We start from the raw sequence: 17,843 nt of genomic DNA, 5'->3' as shown, positions 1-17,843 counted from the left end.
TAGATACTCAATGACTTGAAGTGAAGTACCATCACGGCCTAGGGTTTAGTGTACCATGACGTTCGTAAGTAGGCCAGTCCACGGTTCTGGGTAGCCGTATACATCATATGCATGCAATATGGAGCCTCAGAAGTCCAGCCTGTCTGTCATGCACATGCCAAATAGGTGGTACCAATTGCCGTTTTTACTTTCTTTCAATTTATCCACTATCGTGGAGTGGACTATGTAGGCTGTGCTCTTCTCCTCTATCGCGTACGAATAGCAGATACCCTTTGCCTTCTCCTCTCATGTCTTCTGGCCCAAGGGTCCATCAATAAAAACCAGCTAGACACACAACGATGTGATGCTGAGGAAGAGAAGGCAGTAAGTTCAGGAAGAGAGACGCCCAGACCGAACCCAGATCCCTGAGTTCCCTGCAAAACTCCTTAAATGCTCAACTGTAGCAGCCACCGGCTTAAGTTGGCATTGGCAAGGAAAACCCGGTCCTCTCCTCGGGCACCAAATAAACGTATCTGAAGTACTCCAGTTATCTGAAGACTTGAACGCTTCCAAAATGGGGTATTTGGCGAATTCAAACAAATCCCCTGGCAATCACGACGGCGCCATCATCAGGCCAAGCTGTGCGGACGGTACTGTGGACCTTTGCCTCGCTGCCCTCCAAGTGCCGGAAACGCCTCTGCCCTTTGCCGTTAGGGCACAAAAGTACAGCTTCCCCCAAAGGTCCGTATGAACACGAACCTCAGTTGTCGTAACAGCTGATCAGTAATGATCTGGTCGCCAATCGTGAGGCGACTTCACGACATCCAAGCGAGTTCGCTGGTATAAGATTAACAAGGCAAAGAGGAAAACAAACAAAACAAATAAAATCCCAACCCCAATTCCCCATCCAAACGCCTGACCATGAATGCCCCCCCTGGGAAATAATTTGTGAAAGGTTGGCTCAGGTCTAACTCCAGTAAACCAAACCAACCAGATCACCCAAAAGCCGCGGGGCCTGGAGCAGTAGTAATGCAATCTTATGCGTATCTTCGTGAGTCGTAAAGGAGAGGCTATATGCATCATGTGTGCTTGGGAGCACTTCGCGACGTGATGTCACCGCTTCGTTTCCGAGGCAGGCTGTGCTGTTGAACCTGAGACGCATTGGCAATCATCTGCATCTTCTTGCGAAGGCTCGTCAATCTAGTGGTAATCATTTGTATCACTGGAAGAAAATTTAGCGTGCATTCAGGGTGTGATTTGATGGATGGGGGGCTCACTCTTATGAACAGCCTGTTGGTCGTCCTGATTCATTTCCGACGCCCCTTCACGAATGAGGTCACGCTGTTCTTTGGTGTTGCTGGTGATCTTCCGTTTGGACAAATCTTCATCGTTGTCCAGTACAGCCTCAAGCATGCGAATAGCAGTAATATATGAGAGTTCGCAACCATTAAGATCTTCGTTCGCGATCTCGTTGATCGCCGCGGCGCGACTCATCTCCAGTGCTCGCTCATACATTAGCTTTTCAGCGCTGAGGCCGGCAGTAAGGACTATGCCTTCTGCACTCGACGTGCTCGTTGCCGCTTTTTCTTGCTGGTTGTTGTTAGGATGGCTTGGGTGGTCCTCTGGTAGCTGCTTCTGTGCCTCGACTAACTTCAACCTCACGATTTCAGCCTTCTCTAGAGTCTCGTTGAAGCGTCTGCGCACCCACTGAACCGCTGAGTTGATTCGTGAGACGATATTCTGCGTAGCAATATGGTCACGGGCAGTCATGGGGTCGCCCCTAGCCTTTCGTCCCCACCAGATGCTGGCAATGTCCATTGACTTGGCAAGCAGGGACAACGCCTTCACATAAAGTACCAATGCTTCCTCGGAGAGTACCACCACAGCCTCCACGGTGAGACCGTCGTCATCATCCGAAGTAAGCTGGTCTGCTGGTGCGCCGCCGAGGAGATGATCTTGTGATGGAGCCATGGGAACTAGCTGCTTATACTTTACTTCCGCAAAGCCCCATACAACATCACTGCGAGTGGCAAAGTCCTCGATACATTGCGCTACTCGTGCGTCCTCGTCGATAACTCCGCTTTGGCGGCCATCAGTAAGCAGTCCCGGGTTAGCGTTCGGCGTCGGGTAAACCGGGAAGGGGTTATACAAATGCGGCGGAGAGGCGCCTTTGCCAAGAAGGTGAGCTGGGTACTTGAAGCCAAACAGTCTCAGACTCGCATCTTGAATGGCTTTGGAGATGACTGAAGTTGTCGACTTTGGACTACCGGAAAGGTTCTTGTCGTATGAGCCTCGTCTGTAAGGGTCCGGACGGACGCCCTGGGCAATTTGTAGGGCTTTGGATCGCTCCGCCGGAATGGCGCCTGTCGTGGACGTAGGTACACCTTGTTGTGTTGCCCTACGAACGATTTGACCAGCTTTGGGTGACATAGCTTGAGCCTGCGCGCCCTGAGCTGCCAACTGGTCGGCAAAAGCGTTGACCTCGACATGCCTCTTCTCAACTACCACATAGTCTCTCATAAAAGCGATATCTTGAGCGACTTCCTCCCCCTCGTCTAGTGCACCACCCCGGCCTTTGCCTTTAGTAGCATACTCCTTGGGTGCTGAAGATGACGGGGTTGCCCCCTCACGTGGATGGTTGGTCAAAGATACGTTGGAGAGTCCACGTCGGCGTCTTTCTCCTAGAAGCGCGGGCCCTGTTGGGGCTGATGTTGAAGGTACTGGCTGCGGCCGTCGGATGCCGAGACCAGGGGCAATGTCATCCCGTGGTGAGCGAGACACGCGTGATACAGGCTTCGCGGGTTCGTCACCAGGAAACTCAGCGGGGCTGGCCAAGGGCGAAGACCTTAACGGCTTTTCGCGTGGGGGTGAAGGGCCAGGCTCGGGACCTTGATCAGTCATGTAATCGCGACGACGGAAAGACAGGCGCCGTGCCGGACGCGGTTCATCGCTCTTGTTGACGTTTCGGCTCTCAGTCTTGGACAATGTCCTCTGCACTTTGGGGACATCATCCTCAACCAGGCCAGGTATCTGTTCCGTGACAACGGTATGGTTGAAAAAGTTCTCGAAGCTCATCCGCTCCACCGGCTGCCGCTTCAATAGGCCACGAATCAACCCCTTAAGATCTGAACTGACCTGGCAATCTCTCGAAAATTTGATCTGATCCTCGGCATTTTCGATCTTTCTCAGCAGTTCAACATGATTACTTGCCCTGAAAGGTGGCTTGCCGGAAACCATCTCGTATAAGACCGTGCCCACAGACCACAGATCGGCCTTGGCATCGTACCGCTCGTAACGTAGAATCTCGGGTGCCATGTATAGCGGCGAACCACAAAGGGTTTCGGCTAGAGATGTCGAGGGAAGAACGCGGGCAAAGCCGAAATCTGCCAGCTTCAACATCGGCAAGGACTCCAGGCCAACCGCCGGGATCAACGAATCTTGGCTGGCACTGAGCACAGGTCGCGCGTCCTTATTGCTCTCCCTGTACTGCACCGATGGAAGGAGCAGTAGATTCTGTGGTTTGACGTCGCGATGTACGAAGTTTCCCTCCCGGAGGAAACGTAATGCAGAAGCAAGCTGCTTGAGAAAATGCCGAATGACGACCTCGTTGAGGCCAGCATTTGGCACGCTGGGGTACTTTCGGGCCATATCGCAAGTGGCGGGATGCGTGACTAACTTCTCCCTCTTTTTTATGAACAGGGAGAGATCACCCAGCTCGCAATACTCCATGATGAGGTTGATGTGAGTCGACGATTCAAGGCAGTCATGAAGGGCGACTATATGGGGATGGCGGAGCTTCTTGAGAATGTTGATCTCACTATAGAGATTCTCCTTCAGCTTTTTGTTCAACCGGCCGAGTTCAACAGATTTGATAGCGACAGCAGCGCCAGAAGTCTGTGGTAAACAATAGTCAGCAAAGCCTACTTGGGATGGCGAAACGATGACTCAAAGCTCGAGTTGATGGGAGGAATAGCGGTCAGAGGTCGCAGGCATGCGAGCTCAGCCATACAAGCTGTGAAGCTCGGCAAGAACAGCAGCGACTGTGCTCCAGAGGGTAGGACGACGAGGAACGGGGTTTCGGACCTGATGCTTTCCCATATAGACCTGCGCAAAGCTGCCTTTACCAATCTCGGAGCCGATAATGAACTGGCCGATGGCGCCATCGCCAGTCCGCGTCCGCCGGGACGACGACGCTGATGAATGTCGATCGGCCATGGCTTCCTGTGGGATGGTTGACTTGGACAGGAAGCTTGGTCTCGGAGCCCGGGGGCTTATAAGGGGATCGAAGACGGCGATGCGATTCGAGGTATCATGTAAGCTCTCGGAAGTTCCGGCGTATCAGAATAGAGGTAGGTGAGATGAAGACTGGATGCCAGTCTATTCCACCAAAGCGTGCGATGAGATTGAGTGCCGTTGAGGTTGTTCAGGGTCCTGCAGGGCGGTTCGGTATTAGTAGGTAGTGAGGATATGTAGGTCTGGCGGGAGCTGGGGTGGTCGAGAGAGGAGCGCTGCCAAGCACACGTTTGGCAGCTGCCGCGGCGTCGCCCACTTGGTAGGCCACTATATACGAGGCAGAAGCCGCCAGGCAGTTGAATGGAAAGCAGGCTACCCGGAGGAGGCTGCAAGAAGGAAGTGCGCACCTGGGTGTTGGCGAGAGCGGCTGGTTGGGAAGTGGATGATGGTACTTACAACAGCACCCGGGCGGCAGGTATCCGATAGGTTCAAAGTTGGAGGCGACCTGGGTACGGTCGAGGGAACCTTGAGAAAAGGCGGGGATGGTGCTACAGGGCAGGCCTGAAAGGTTGTCGAGACACCGAGAAAGTGAAAAAGCTCTCGACTCGAGCCCGGGGACGCAAATGATGCCTGGGTCGGGAAGGGCAGGCGCGAGAGATGGGAAGGGGTTGACTGTACGTGATATGCGACTGGGGGCCAGCAGATGATCCACCGACGATACTGGGCCGTTGGGTGGTGGTCGTTCTAGTGTCAGAGCTGGGAGCTGCAGGTGCCAGGCCGTCCTCAGGGTGGAGGGTAGCAAGCTGTGGTTGGCTGTCCGATATCAACTGAATGACTCGGCGATGACACAAAGCAAACCCCCGTTAAGCGACTACTTTCGATGAGTCGACGAAGATGGCTGGGGGGGAGAGGGTCTCCAAAGAGCAGGAAAAGAACAGGAAGATGTACAACGAAGAAGCGTCCAAGATGTTAAACAGAGCGGGTTCGAGGGAATGGGAGAAGAATAAAGGCGGCGATGAGGTGATAAGAAGAAGAGATGAGGAAAGCGACGGGGCGACGGCAGCAGCTGGGCCTAAGCTGGGTCGTGCTGGAGTAGGTATCGTATCAGATGACCGGGCGATGAGAAGAGAAGACGTGATGAGGCGGCAAGTGATGGGATGGGGGTTCGATGGGCTGGATCCATGGATGGGGAAGGGGACGACGTGAAAGTGGGTAATAGGACCTCCAGGCGGACTGGGCGACTGGTTGACTTCCTGGTTGTTGGGCAGGACTCTCGTACTCATTCCCTCACCACAGTCCTGAACAAGTGCACCAGACTGTCCAGATGTTCGATTCATTGATTTGATTCACCCATCCAACCCAGTCCCAATGCATTGTTGCTCGTGGCTCGTGACATGCGTGACACGTCCCCTCGCTGGGCCCAGGTCAAGTGCAGTCTGGGCCGCGCATTGGACGGGACGGGGGGCCACCTGGGGGGCGCCTTGGGGGGGACAAGGGACGCCGCGATAAGAGCTGCGAGTCCAGGCACTCTAGGTCCGATAACGTCCAGTTACAGCATGACGCCGGCGGAAACCCTGCATCGCCTCACCACATCCGGTGGATGAGCTACCGCTTTTGTGCATGGCTGAGGAGAGCCCTTGAGCCCCGTCTGAGGTTAGCTAGCCGCTACCAAGCTGCCATGTACTTCCCAGATCTCGCTCTTCTCCACTTGGGCCTTGTTGGCCATGTTGCATCTGCATGTCCCGTACCAGCAAGACGATCGCTTTGTGAGGCCGTGAGTCACCGAGATCCGTGCATGGCTCCTCAGGCTGCGTCGTCAGGGTGCTCCGTGGTGGACTGACTATCGCAGGCGATCAACAAGACGGCGCGAGCTCGTATGTCCATAAGCGCTCGGGGCCCAAGCAGGTCACCCACGTTGCTCTCCCACCCGCGGACGGCCGAATGGCACCATGGGCACCAAGAGCAGTGCTAGCTAAGATCTGTCATATGACAGCTGAGTCCGATACCGTTGCGCTAGCCCCGACTAGTCGGTACCTCCACGTCCTTTTACACTTCCATTGTTTCGTCAGTGCTTCTGGGGGAGGTTGTTCTTTCAGATGACAAGAGGCGGCTCAAACCTAGAATAATACAGGTGCCAAAAACGTCATGAATTCCACGAGACCTTCTGGAATGAAGACAGGAGCACGTTGCTATGACGCCTGTCTTATTGCGAGTCTCTTGCAACAAAAGAGCCTTTGTCTATACTGGTCTCAGACACCCCAACTGGGGAGGACGGTGCTTGACGATAAGATACAGTATGCGCAGTAGATAGATGATCGCAAGATAAGGACCCGCCGATATGCACATATGTATGTACTGTATAAGGATACAGCGGTACCTACATGATTAGGTGGCACATACATGCATTCTGAACTATAGAGGACCAGCCAGCGCATTTAGCGCTTGTCCGTGATTCCCTCGATTTGCTCCCTCCATCACTTGAAACGGAGTGGATTGTAACCCACCTTGAGCAGGTCCCCTACTTTTCCCTTATCGGAGCTCTAGGGGTTCCCCGCGATTTTGTTGTTGGTGTGCAGGTTTGTCTGCCTACAGGATATCGGGTGTAGGACAGGACAGGACAGGACAGGACAGCCGAGTGTGAACCACTCTGTCTGTGTATGGAGGCTAGCGAAACGATGCACAGTCCTAAGAATAGGTGCATATGGCCGATTGCGGTTGTCGTATCTTGCTTGACGTGATCCATTGTGCACAAGTTAGATTATGTTGCATAAACCCAGCTTCCCAACCCAAACCTGCTGGCCTGATGCGATGAATGCGGATTTGAGGAACCATGGTGACGTCCGCGGGCTCTGTTACAGCCTGATCAGGCAAACTGGGGTTTTGATGGGTCATCATGATTGGCAAGTTCTTTGGCTTTGGAGCTTCTGCAGGTCTATGAAAAGGCAAAAACGCCCTGGAGGTACACACCGAAAAGACTGCCCCTGGCGCCGTGCATGTGCCCGTTGCCGGACAGGAACACTCTTACCCTCACTAGAACCTTGATCAGCTTGCGTAGGTGTTGCAGGTCCACCTCGAGCCAACAGCTCGATATCGCAAAAAGTCCTATTATATACACAAGTCACACCACAACCTCGAAACCGCCCGTCATTTGCTTCGGGATCTGACAGGCGGGAACTCTGACAAGATCGACACAGCCGGCAACAGTTCCACCTTATTCACCAGCCTGCCTAGCGCTGTCCATGCAGCCACGTCTGTTTCCGAGCATGTAGGCAAACAGTCACCGGGCGACGCGACATGCATGGGGGCATGCATCCGGCATGCGGCCAGATAGCCATACAGAAAGGCACAGACGTCCGGAGTGCCACATTCAGTAAAAAGTCCAGACCCGAGACTGCCAGGGTCTTGCGGGCCTCCCAATCAGGTCCTGATCATCGTGTATAGCATTGGGATGTCAATTCTGCACTAGATAGGCCAATTCGACCATTGTGAACATGCCAGCTACTCCAGAACCTTGCACCTGAAAGCATTGGGCCCAAGACATCAGTTTCTGGCCAACAACAGAGTACACACATGACAAGCCGGCGGCCAACATCCCACACCGACCAATATTTCCCCTAGGCTACCACACTGTTGTGCCAGGCAGGGTGGAGGGGACCCTGTTGGTAGGTGTTGGGTCTACACCACCAACCTCGTCCAGGGCCTGATAGCCTCGCTGCATAGCACCCAGCTTGTGTCCGATCATGTAAGCCCTACTCTGATTAGGCAATTCCGATCAGAGCATAGCCGGACCGTTCCTTTGCCTGCCACTACTGCGCACTTCTCATTGGGAACACGAAATGAAAGCAGCTGGACTCAGTTGTCAATGTTGACGTGGACATCTTCGTGCTGCTTCATTTTAGGGAGCTCGTGAAGGGCCTCGCCAATAATGCCGATCGCCTTTCGCAGTTGAGCCTCAGAGATGACTAGTGGCGGTGCGAAACGGATAATGTTACCGTGAGTTGGTTTAGCCTATAGCGCCAGTCAGTCTCACATCTTGCATACTACCAATCAAATTCATTCCTACGTACCAGAAGGCCCTTCTCCTTGAGCAGGATGCAGAGGTCCCAGGCCGAGTGGCCGTTGGCCTGCGATTCGTCAATGACAACGGCATTGAGCAAGCCCTTGCCACGGACGAGGCTGACGAGCGGCGAGTTGAAGGCGGCAATTCCCTCGCGGAAAATGTTGCCCAGCTTCTCGGCCTTTTGAGTCAGTTGCTCCTCCTCCATGATTTCCAGGGCACGGATGGAGACTGCGCAACCCAGGGGGTTTCCGCCATAGGTCGATCCATGGGTACCAGGCTCAACGACCAGCATAATCTCCTTGCTGCTGAGAACCGCACTCACGGGGTAGAGGCCGCCGGAGATGGCCTTGCCGAGAGTGACCATGTCAGGCTTGATCCCTGCCCACTCGGAGCACAGCATCCTTCCGGTACGGCCGATGCCGGTCTGGATCTCGTCGCAGATCAATAGAACATTGTGCTTCTTGCACAGGTCTTGGACCTTGGCCAGGTAATGGGCGTCAGGGACGACGACACCTGCTTCACCCTGGATGGGCTCGACGATGAAGGCAGCAGTCTCCTTGCCATGCGCCTCGAACACTTCCTCGAGATCCTTCAAGTTGTTGTATCGGATGGGCTTGCCGGTCGAGGGGGAGATGGCGCCAATGTTGGGAATATAAGGACCGTAGTTGTCCTTGGACTCGGGATCAGTAGAAAGGGTGACAGCAGTCATCTATAATATATCAGGATCAGTTCTCCGCGGGGGCTGCGATGAAACTTACCGTTCGGCCGTGGAAGTTTTCCTCGACGCCAAATACCAAGGCCTTGCCCTGGGGGACTCCCTTGACCTTGTAGGCCCACTTGCGAGCAATCTTGATGGCGGTCTCGACGGCCTCGGCTCCGGTGTTCATGGGCAGTACCATGTCGTAGCCGAACATCTGCTGGACCTTCTCGGCCCACTTGGGGAAGACATCGTTGTAGAAGGCGCGCGAGCTCAGCGTCAATCGGCCGGCCTGCTCTGTGAGGGCCTTGACGAGCTCAGGGTGGCAGTGGCCCTGGTTCACGGCGCTGTAGGCGGACAGGAAGTCGAGGTACTGCTTGCCCTCGGGATCCCAAACGTCGACACCTGAGGCACGTGAGAAGACGACAGGCAGAGGGTGGTAATTGTGAGCGGCAAACTTCTGCTCGGCGTCAATTGCACCCTTGGTCGAGGAGGCATGATACCTGGAGGAGGCAGACGACCCGTTGCGGGAGGTCTCGTCAGCGTGGGGTGCCATGTTGGTTTGGTGGTGGTGGTGGTGGTGGTGATGGTGGGATGGCGGGGTGCTCAGGTGGGAGCGTTGGTGTCAATTGAGGCTACAGTAGCAAGGTATACGAAGATGTGGTATTCTCTTGGGCAACAGGCCATGGGCAAGAGGCAGCAGACAGGTGGTGATACGATGCAGGATCTCCAGACGACCTCAAGTTGCTGCTGTCGATTATAACGGTCGAGGGAAAGGGAGAGAATCGGCTGTAGGCGGGGTGAACTTTAGGTAATAATACACTGGCCAAGCGTGCATTGCGTGGGAAGACGGCCGGCCACTAAGCCTCTAAGTGCAAGTCGATGCGGCTCCTGCAATCGGAGGAGGGCAATTCGTAGGAGCTTGACGTAGCGGACCAGGTCACATGCAACCTGGAAGCCGAAGCAAAGCGGCCGCGTGGGTAGTCCGTGAAAACAAGGAAGCGTTTTTGTTCCTAACTCGGAGGCTTGCCGCCGCCTCATACGATGATGGGAATGCATGTCGGGAGACCGCCTTGGTCGCTCGACCAGCTCATCGGCCCTGGGGAGAAGGAAAGCGCGGCGGGCTACGGCGGGCGGCATACGGCATACGGCACGGAGTCGCAACCCGAGGGGCGGATATGCCTTGGAGCCAGCCTGCGGCAGACCAATCAGAGCCCGGGTATTGTCATGTTGGACGAGAAAGCAGCGCGGAGTCCATCTGTCTGGACGGAGCACATGCGGCCTCGACTGACACTGCCCAGGTGACACCCTGACACTGCGGACGCCGCTGGATAGGGTGGATAGGGCTGGCCAGACCCCGTTGGCGTTGGTGTTCGTCAACGCCTGGGCGATTTCGGTCGAAAGTGCCCCTCGGGCGGCCCCCAAACCCCCTTGTGGGAGTGCTGAGCCGAAGTGGGGGCCCACTCCCTGTTCCAGCTGGCCTCCAGCTCCAGTGCTTGTCAGCCTCAGGCCTGCCTGGGGTTAGATTAGTCGCGGCGCCCCAGTTGCGCAGGTCCGCCGGTGTCCGGTACGTACCGAGCACTAGATTGGCGAAGACCAATCAAGCAACCAGTCCAAACCGTTCATTGAAGGCGATAGCTCGAGACGTTCAATGATTGCGACGAGACTTATCTACGGGGACTCTCCTATTCTTTCTCATTGTCCAACTTCGCAGCTCGCTTGTAGCTCTCGTCAAGAAAATGGTCAAGGAGGATGCCACTGAAGGTGTGGTTCAGGGCGTGTCTGCCGCCGCCCCAGACCAAGCCCAAGACGCGCCAGCATGTCCAATGCGGCAAAACGCAGTAGCTTCACAGCTCAAAGATGCGCTCGCTGTGTTGTTCGCTATACGCCTCATCAATGCGCTGTGTGTTCGTACCTTCTTCCAGCCTGATGAGTACTTCCAAGCCCTCGAGCCGGCATGGCAGATGGTATTCGGGCCAGATAGTGGTGCCTGGATGACCTGGGTATGTCATCAGGGGAACCTCACATCATGACACACCCATCGCATCATCTAACAATCGCGTAGGAATGGCAGAACCAACTGCGCTCCTCGCTTCATCCTGGCGTCTTCGCGGTTGGCTACACCATCATGGGAAACTATGTCTCCTCAATCCCCATGCCTGCTCACTACGGGGCCTATGCTTTCCTGGCAGTACCCAAGGTCATGCAAGCTGGCTTTGCTGCCTTGAGTGACTGGTTTGCCTGGAGGCTTGGCGAGAGGCTATTCGGACAGAACACTGCTTCTGCCTGGTCTGTGGCAAGTGACGTTTCCCACTACCCAATCGAGAAGAACCACCCTAACCGTCTCCTGCAGCTAGTCATGAGCATTGTGAACCCCTGGCAATGGTATTGCTCTACAAGGACCTTCTCTAACTCTCTGGAGGGTACCTTGACCATAGCTGCACTTTTCTACTTTCCTTGGGAGTTGCTTGGCACCCAAGGTCAGAGTCCGGGGAATGCAGGATCTCCAGAGGTCTTCAAGAAAAGGGGTTCTGTCAATAGGTAATATGAAACTCCTCTTGGCCGACACGACAAGTATTACGCTAACACACACTATAGCCTCCGCCTGTCCATCATATTTGCGACACTGGCGGTTCTGCTGCGTCCCACGAACGTCCTGATCTGGCTCGCCGTGGGGACCCTTGCTGTGACCAGGCTTACACTTGATGGAGTCTCACCACTGACTGGGAATACGATTTTCGTTCTCATAAGGGAGGCTCTTCTTTGCGGGTAAGTCCATCCATGTTATGCACGCTCTGGTGAACATAACTCACCCGATTAGGTCTCTCGTGTTGGGGCTGTCATTGTATGCCGATAAGCAATACTTTGGCGAATGGACCTTTCCGCCCTTGAATACGTTGTATTACAACATTTCTCAATCTTTGGCCATTTTCTATGGCCAAAATGACTGGCACTACTACCTCTCGCAAGGCATCACCTTGTCTTGCACCACCATAACCCCTTTTGCGGTTCTGGGTCTGTGGTCAGTACCTGAGGCTGCTCTCCACTCGGTCACAACCAAGAACGCTCTCAAGGCCCTAAGCTTCGCGGTTTTGATAACCATCTCTACCTTGTCTTTCATCGTCCATAAAGAAGTTCGCTTCATCTATCCCCTCATACCCATTCTCCATATCCTGGCTGCTCCACATATCACTTCGTTCTTCACCCAACCTGAGGAAGGCGGGATTCCAACTGCAAATGGCCCGATCGGCGCACGAAGAAAGCCTCTCCTCGTCCTGGGACTACTTGTCAATCTCATCATTGCCTCCTACCTGTCGTATTTCCATGCAGCTGCGCCAATATCTGTGATGAGTTACCTGCGCGGCGAATTCGAGAGGATTCACCCAGAGAACATGACAGTCGCGACACCTTTCTTGTTCAAGAACGAGACAGCGGAGCCGCTCGAACTATTCGCGTTGTTCCTCACTCCGTGCCACACCACACCGTGGCGCTCGCACCTGATCTATCCGGCCCTCAGGGCAAGGGCATTGACCTGTGAGCCACCGCTCCACACCGCTCCAGGTTCGCCTGAGAGAGCTGCCTACGTCGATGAAGGCTGGCGATTCGACGCCGACAAGGTGGGCTTCCTGGCCAATGAGCTATGGCCTACCGGCGGAAAGGGCGAGGAGCTGCCACGCTACATCATTGGTTTCGAAGGCATTGAGGACGCGCTGAGGACCTACTTCGGGCCAGCGGGTCCAGGGGCAGACAAAGGTGTTACGTTGAAGCAGACTTGGAGCGAATGGAATGGTCTGTTCACAGATGACGACCGAAAGGCCGGAGAGATCCGTGTCTGGGAAACAGGTATCTACTGACCAGGCCAGTTAGCTGAGTCTGGTCTTGATCACTACCTAGAATTTTAATTAATTTATCTATTTTCGAATACAGTCTTCCTCCACAGTTCAACCCCGTGTCTTCCCTCCCGAGAGGCACTAGTCCAGCTTTGCGTATGCGCGGTGTTGATATGACTTTCTCAGGCTAAATACGCATTGAAAATTTTCTAGTCGTAATTCTAACTCCGTTGCAGTTAATCTCAAAAGGCTGACGCTGTTCTTCATCTTCGGTTTCATACAAATACTCGGTTTCATCCAAATCAGATCCAGAGCGCTGAAGGTATTGTTCTCTGAGAGTCAGCGATTGTTTTTCATCCTGACGCCCATGTCGCCTGGAATGTCCAACTGTTCCGTGTTCAGAAGTAGGTGCTCGCATACCATTATCTGTGGTTACATAGTCCCCTGAACCAAAATATGCCTGCGAAGGGGCCGCTTCAATGCGACGACCGCGGGGTATAGTTTGTTGTCCGTGTGACGAATTGCGTGGAAGTCTGCCGTGCTGATATGACGCGACTGACCCCGTCACTGTTGAAATTGTTGATCTTTCAGCATCAGAATAGTCACTTGTTACATCCGAAGTCATCGCTATAGAGAATGTCGATTCGTCATCTCCAGATCCTGACTGTCTAATTGAGGCCTTTGATTGTTAGGTGAGTGTTGTGATGAGATAGGTAGGATATCTTACATTCGACACATAATTTCGAGGGACTTCCACGAATCCTCGAAGATAAGGGCTTGAAGTCTCCCGATGATGTGGATGTGGAGATCCAACGCCTACCGGATGGTGCTCGCGGGCTAGTTCTGACTTAGATATCTGCCGTTGCCGGTCCTCCCTCGGTTGAACTACTTGACGGCGCTGCACTCCATAATAGGGCGTCTCCTCATCGATCTCACTTTCTGACATGGGCCGTTGTTAGTCCTCTACAGCGTGATCTCTCTGATCGTAATGCGCACCAAAATGAGATGATTCGTTAGCCTTCTGGCTTCTTGACATGGGCCTCTCTCTAGTTCGATTTGGTGATGGATGTTCCTTATAAACGTCCGAAGGATAAATGGACCCACGCACATTCCTTGAACGCTGCATGTGGCGCGACGAATCGTTGCTCAGTTGCCGTGGTATTTCTACGGGATGGCAAAGTTCTGCGCGGTATTTCAAGAGTGTTCTATCGTTTCTGCTCACCACCATTCGCCTGGTATTGCACCGGTGGTCTACTGCGGAACGCAGGATGTCTGTTCTTCCGGTCAGGTTTCCCCATTTGTTCCTCAAATGTTCCCTCGGTAAAAGGAGTTGATTGTCCAGCTATGGGTTCCGACGTGGGTTACTCACACTTCTTGCGTTTGGATTTATGCCTCCGCTATCCACACTTATGAGTATGCTTGCCGAAAAGGGTCTGTAGAGGTAGAGACGAATATCGAACTGTACATGAGGAAAGACATATAAGAGGATAATTCTTGCTCTCATCCAATGTAGACAAGGAGGCAAGTTGAAGCCGATTTCACACCTTAATATAGTTATAGCTGCGCCCAATGACACCAAACGCCTTGTGGATGGAAAACATTTCGACAACGCCGCGTCTTCCTGGCATACGGTCATTCCACCACCTGACCCGCTCTGATAGGGTCATGCTACCCAGAAAATGGTATGATTCCGGTTATTAGCTCACCAGTGAGATCAGTCGCAAAGGGCTCCTTTGTTCATTGTTTGGTGAGCTTGGACATGATAACCAACAACTTGAAGTCAACAAAGGCAATCGCCCAATTTCAGTCCATGAGCCACCATAGGCCTGTCACGTTCCAACATAAATGATTAGAATATCCAGTGATTACAAGCTCCCCCGAAGCACCATGTCATGGGATCGGAGTTCCACCATCGTAGCCAGCTTTATGTTGATCAGTAATCATAGATTTGGAGGATTGAACATTCCAACATGTTGCTTTATTCGGTATGATTATATAGTTGCATTTCCATCTATCGCATATCGCAAAGGATTGCCCTTTCACATGCTGACTAGGCACAGACTCCTTTGTTTGTAGCCCGTCGTTCATAAAACTCGTGATCTCCACAACAGCCAACAAGCAACAGCCGGCCCGGTAGCATTATGCCAAGTACTCGTAAGAGTTGCCATCTCTCTCGAGGTAGTCCTTCTCAATAAGCCTGCAGCTGGTCAGTAAATCGGCATCACAACAAAAATGCGGAGGGCCACGTACTTCTCAATATTCTTCTTGATCTCAGCTGTATCAACCGCGCCACGGCTCTTCGTCTGGTTGATGACCTCTGCCACCAGGTTGGCGTGTGTCATGTTCTTGCGGCTCTTCATGATGCGGACGATGGCCGCCTGAGTCTCGAACTGCCTGTCGACGGCGACCTTCTGGTGTGTCGCCTCGTTCTCCTCTTTTGTCTCCTTGAGCTGGATCTGGTTGATCTTCACCCGATACTTTGGATCTGTAAACGCCTTGTTGACAGTGAACGTATCGGTGTTCTTGACGTCCTTGCCTTTGGGGTGCTTGGTGAGCACACGGGCTTTGCCACACGCTAATGACTGCAGTGTGCGGTCCAGGTCCTTTCCGGTCAAGCCTGACGCTTCAGAGATTTGAGAATAGGAAAGAAATCCATCCGGGTTGTCTTCAACCTGATTGAACAGCTCGAGGACGATAGCCTGAAACGCGCTGACGAGAAGTTCCTTCGAACCTTTGTTGAATTTCGCCTTCACAGTGCAATGCGCCAACGAATGTTTCCATGTCAGTCTCCGTCCCGTATGTTTGCCGGTGTAGTATGATTCGAACTGCTCGATCTGTTTCGCGACCTCCGAGGGCAAGCCAATACGTGAATCCGGATACGTAGGCCAAGCCGCAGCAGATAATATATCAACGTTAAGGTCCACGGAACTCTTGTCGCGGCCAGTGTTTTCTCGGTAGGATTTGTAGGCGTTCATCTCCTCACGCGCAAGCTCCTTGTCCTTGAACATTTGCTCAAGGTTGTGGGTGAAACTAGAACCGCATTCGCTCTTGAGCTTGGTGAGCATGCTTCGTTCGGCATCTGCACTGGCACTGCGGTTCATCAAGAGCCGGCGAGCCAGGTCCTGTTTGTAGAAGGCCTCAAAGACGTCTTTGCCCTCGATGAATCTGAACAGTTCCAGAGCCTGGTCAAGCTGTCTGTCGAGCTCTGCGTCTTCGTCTCCTGTGCTCGCTTGACCACTCTTCTCAGCTGCAGCTCGGTCCTTGAGATCCGATAGTAACGACTTCGGAATGGTTTTGAGACCGCCTCTAAGCAACAAGTCGATATACTTGGCTATCATCTCGCCCACCTTGGAAGTTCCGGTCTTCCAGGCAGATAGGATCTTCTTGTCATTGATGAAGCCTCCAAATGCCTCTCTCAGGCCGTATGTGAAATCTTCGTCTTGGTTGAAGGCATCCCGCACCATGATGTCCAAGGCTCTTCGGAACTCGAGCAGCCGAACCACCATTTCATCCCCCCTGTCAGTATCGTTGACGATAGCGGCGCCTGCCTTTCTTATATACTCTTCCCACGGACCCCTTAGCCGCTTCTGTATGGCCGACAGCCGCAATAGCTCGTATAACGCCTGCATGGACTCAACATCTTGTTCATCCAGTAACTTGCTTACGCTGCCGCTGTCGAGCAGCTTTTCGGAGTAGCTTTCAATCAACAAGGTGTGGGCGTCAAGCATAAGTTGCCGCTTCGATAAACTGTCAAAATTGTAGGCGTTGCATCTGAAGTCTTCCGCAGCCAGCAATCGCTTGCAAGCAGAGATATACGACTTCAACGACGATGCGCTTTGCTCCTCCGCAAATTCTTCGAAGTAGGCCCTGGACGTCTCCAGAAAGCGAGGCTCGAATGACTTGCCGTAGATGTTGAGCACGTGAAGCATCGACACAGACTCACGCAGTAACGAGGCATCAAAACGGGAATCTCCCCTCCGATCGTAGTCGATGAGATCGCACATACCTGCCAGAACGGTTGGGCCGAATTTGGAAGACAGGAAAACCATCCTCCTGAATAGGGTTATTGCCATGTCATTGATCATTTGCAGGTCCTTGAACTTCAAGAGAAATGTCCTGTCGAGGAAACTGAAGGTGGATCTAATCATAGCCTGGATCCTGTGAGCGGCTGGGACTATCCGAGCGTTGAGGAACCTACCGATTGTTGGCCCCAGATCACCCAGTATTTGTGAACACTGCGCAGAACTTCGATGTTGGAGGCCCCGGCTTGGCTCTTGATGGCCTTTGCCATATCCTCGTTCAGGTACGCCTCACATTTTTGCCTCAGAAATTCGTACAGCTTTCTCGACTCTGGCTCCCCGCGCATGCAGATGTTCTCTACACCCCTATATATGGTTTCGAGCGGCTTGTTCGGCAGCTGCCTGGCAAAGAATGCCTTCAAGGCTGCGTCTAAATCGGCCCATGTCTTCCGGTAGAAGTCCTCGAGGTCGCTCGTCCTGGAGGCGGTCCGCAGGTTCTTGATGACGAGCTTCTTTGTGCCGCGCTGGGGGAGAGAGGGACCGGAGGGACCGGAGGGTTTGGTCAGGTCGATCAGATCGACGGGTTCGGGTCGTTTGCCCTGGACTTTGCTCATCCTGAGAGCAGCCGCGGGGCTCGGGGCGACGTTGTCCTTGAGGCGTTTGGAGTCTTGGGTGGACGGCCTGCTTTCGGACGGTGGTCGTTTATGCGGGAGGACGCCGCCAGCCGACTTGTGCCTCGACTGGGCTCCTGAAGCACTGGCCGATCCGTTCTGTGGCGATATCGAGGATGGAGGTGGAGGCATGGACTTGATGGCAGGCCATGCAACAGTGTCACACGGACCTTGGAGCGAATGTAGACCGACGGCTTTCTCGGGGGCGCCCAGAGGTTGGCAGGCGTTCAATTCTATCGCGAATGCCGGTTATCAGCTTACTACCTTAGTAGAAGCTACCGAGCGAGGTGAACGAGCTCCGGGAGCTTTATCTCTCCATGATGATGCAAGCCGCCTGTAGCGCGCGTCGGCCCA

General features: G+C 53.7%; 4 protein-coding genes across 4 annotated transcripts; 1 reads left to right on the top strand and 3 right to left on the bottom strand.

The window, feature by feature from the left end:
* Positions 1 to 1,058: 1,058 nt before the first annotated feature.
* JN550_000081 (uncharacterized protein) lies at positions 1,059 to 4,194 on the bottom strand (the record flags this gene model as incomplete). Its single annotated transcript, XM_049320088.1, has 3 exons — positions 1,059 to 1,201; positions 1,257 to 3,873; positions 4,012 to 4,194. The coding sequence occupies 3 exons, from the start codon at positions 4,192 to 4,194 to the stop codon at positions 1,059 to 1,061; spliced, it is 2,943 nt and encodes a 980-aa protein (XP_049177370.1).
* A 3,870-nt stretch (positions 4,195 to 8,064) lies between these two features.
* JN550_000080 (uncharacterized protein) lies at positions 8,065 to 9,525 on the bottom strand (the record flags this gene model as incomplete). The annotated part of the gene is made up of 3 exons (XM_049319977.1): positions 8,065 to 8,220; positions 8,280 to 8,981; positions 9,031 to 9,525. 3 exons carry the CDS (start codon positions 9,523 to 9,525, stop codon positions 8,065 to 8,067), a joined length of 1,353 nt encoding a protein of 450 aa, XP_049177369.1.
* A 488-nt stretch (positions 9,526 to 10,013) lies between these two features.
* On the top strand, positions 10,014 to 12,823 carry JN550_000079 (uncharacterized protein; the record flags this gene model as incomplete). Its single annotated transcript, XM_049319867.1, has 5 exons — positions 10,014 to 10,270; positions 10,684 to 10,972; positions 11,035 to 11,510; positions 11,568 to 11,738; positions 11,791 to 12,823. The coding sequence occupies 5 exons, from the start codon at positions 10,014 to 10,016 to the stop codon at positions 12,821 to 12,823; spliced, it is 2,226 nt and encodes a 741-aa protein (XP_049177368.1).
* Positions 12,824 to 14,938: 2,115 nt separating this feature from the next.
* Positions 14,939 to 17,621, bottom strand: JN550_000078 (uncharacterized protein; the record flags this gene model as incomplete). The annotated part of the gene is made up of 3 exons (XM_049319755.1): positions 14,939 to 14,996; positions 15,050 to 16,950; positions 16,998 to 17,621. 3 exons carry the CDS (start codon positions 17,619 to 17,621, stop codon positions 14,939 to 14,941), a joined length of 2,583 nt encoding a protein of 860 aa, XP_049177367.1.
* Between the last annotated feature and the right edge of the window lie 222 nt (positions 17,622 to 17,843).

This window comes from Neoarthrinium moseri (assembly GCF_022829205.1).
Source record: "Neoarthrinium moseri strain CBS 164.80 chromosome Unknown scaffold1_Wmoseri_CBS_16480, whole genome shotgun sequence".
NCBI lineage: Eukaryota > Fungi > Ascomycota > Sordariomycetes > Amphisphaeriales > Apiosporaceae > Neoarthrinium > Neoarthrinium moseri.
The sequence above is the reverse complement of the archived record's forward strand: the minus strand, read 5'-3'. Positions and strand labels throughout refer to the sequence as shown.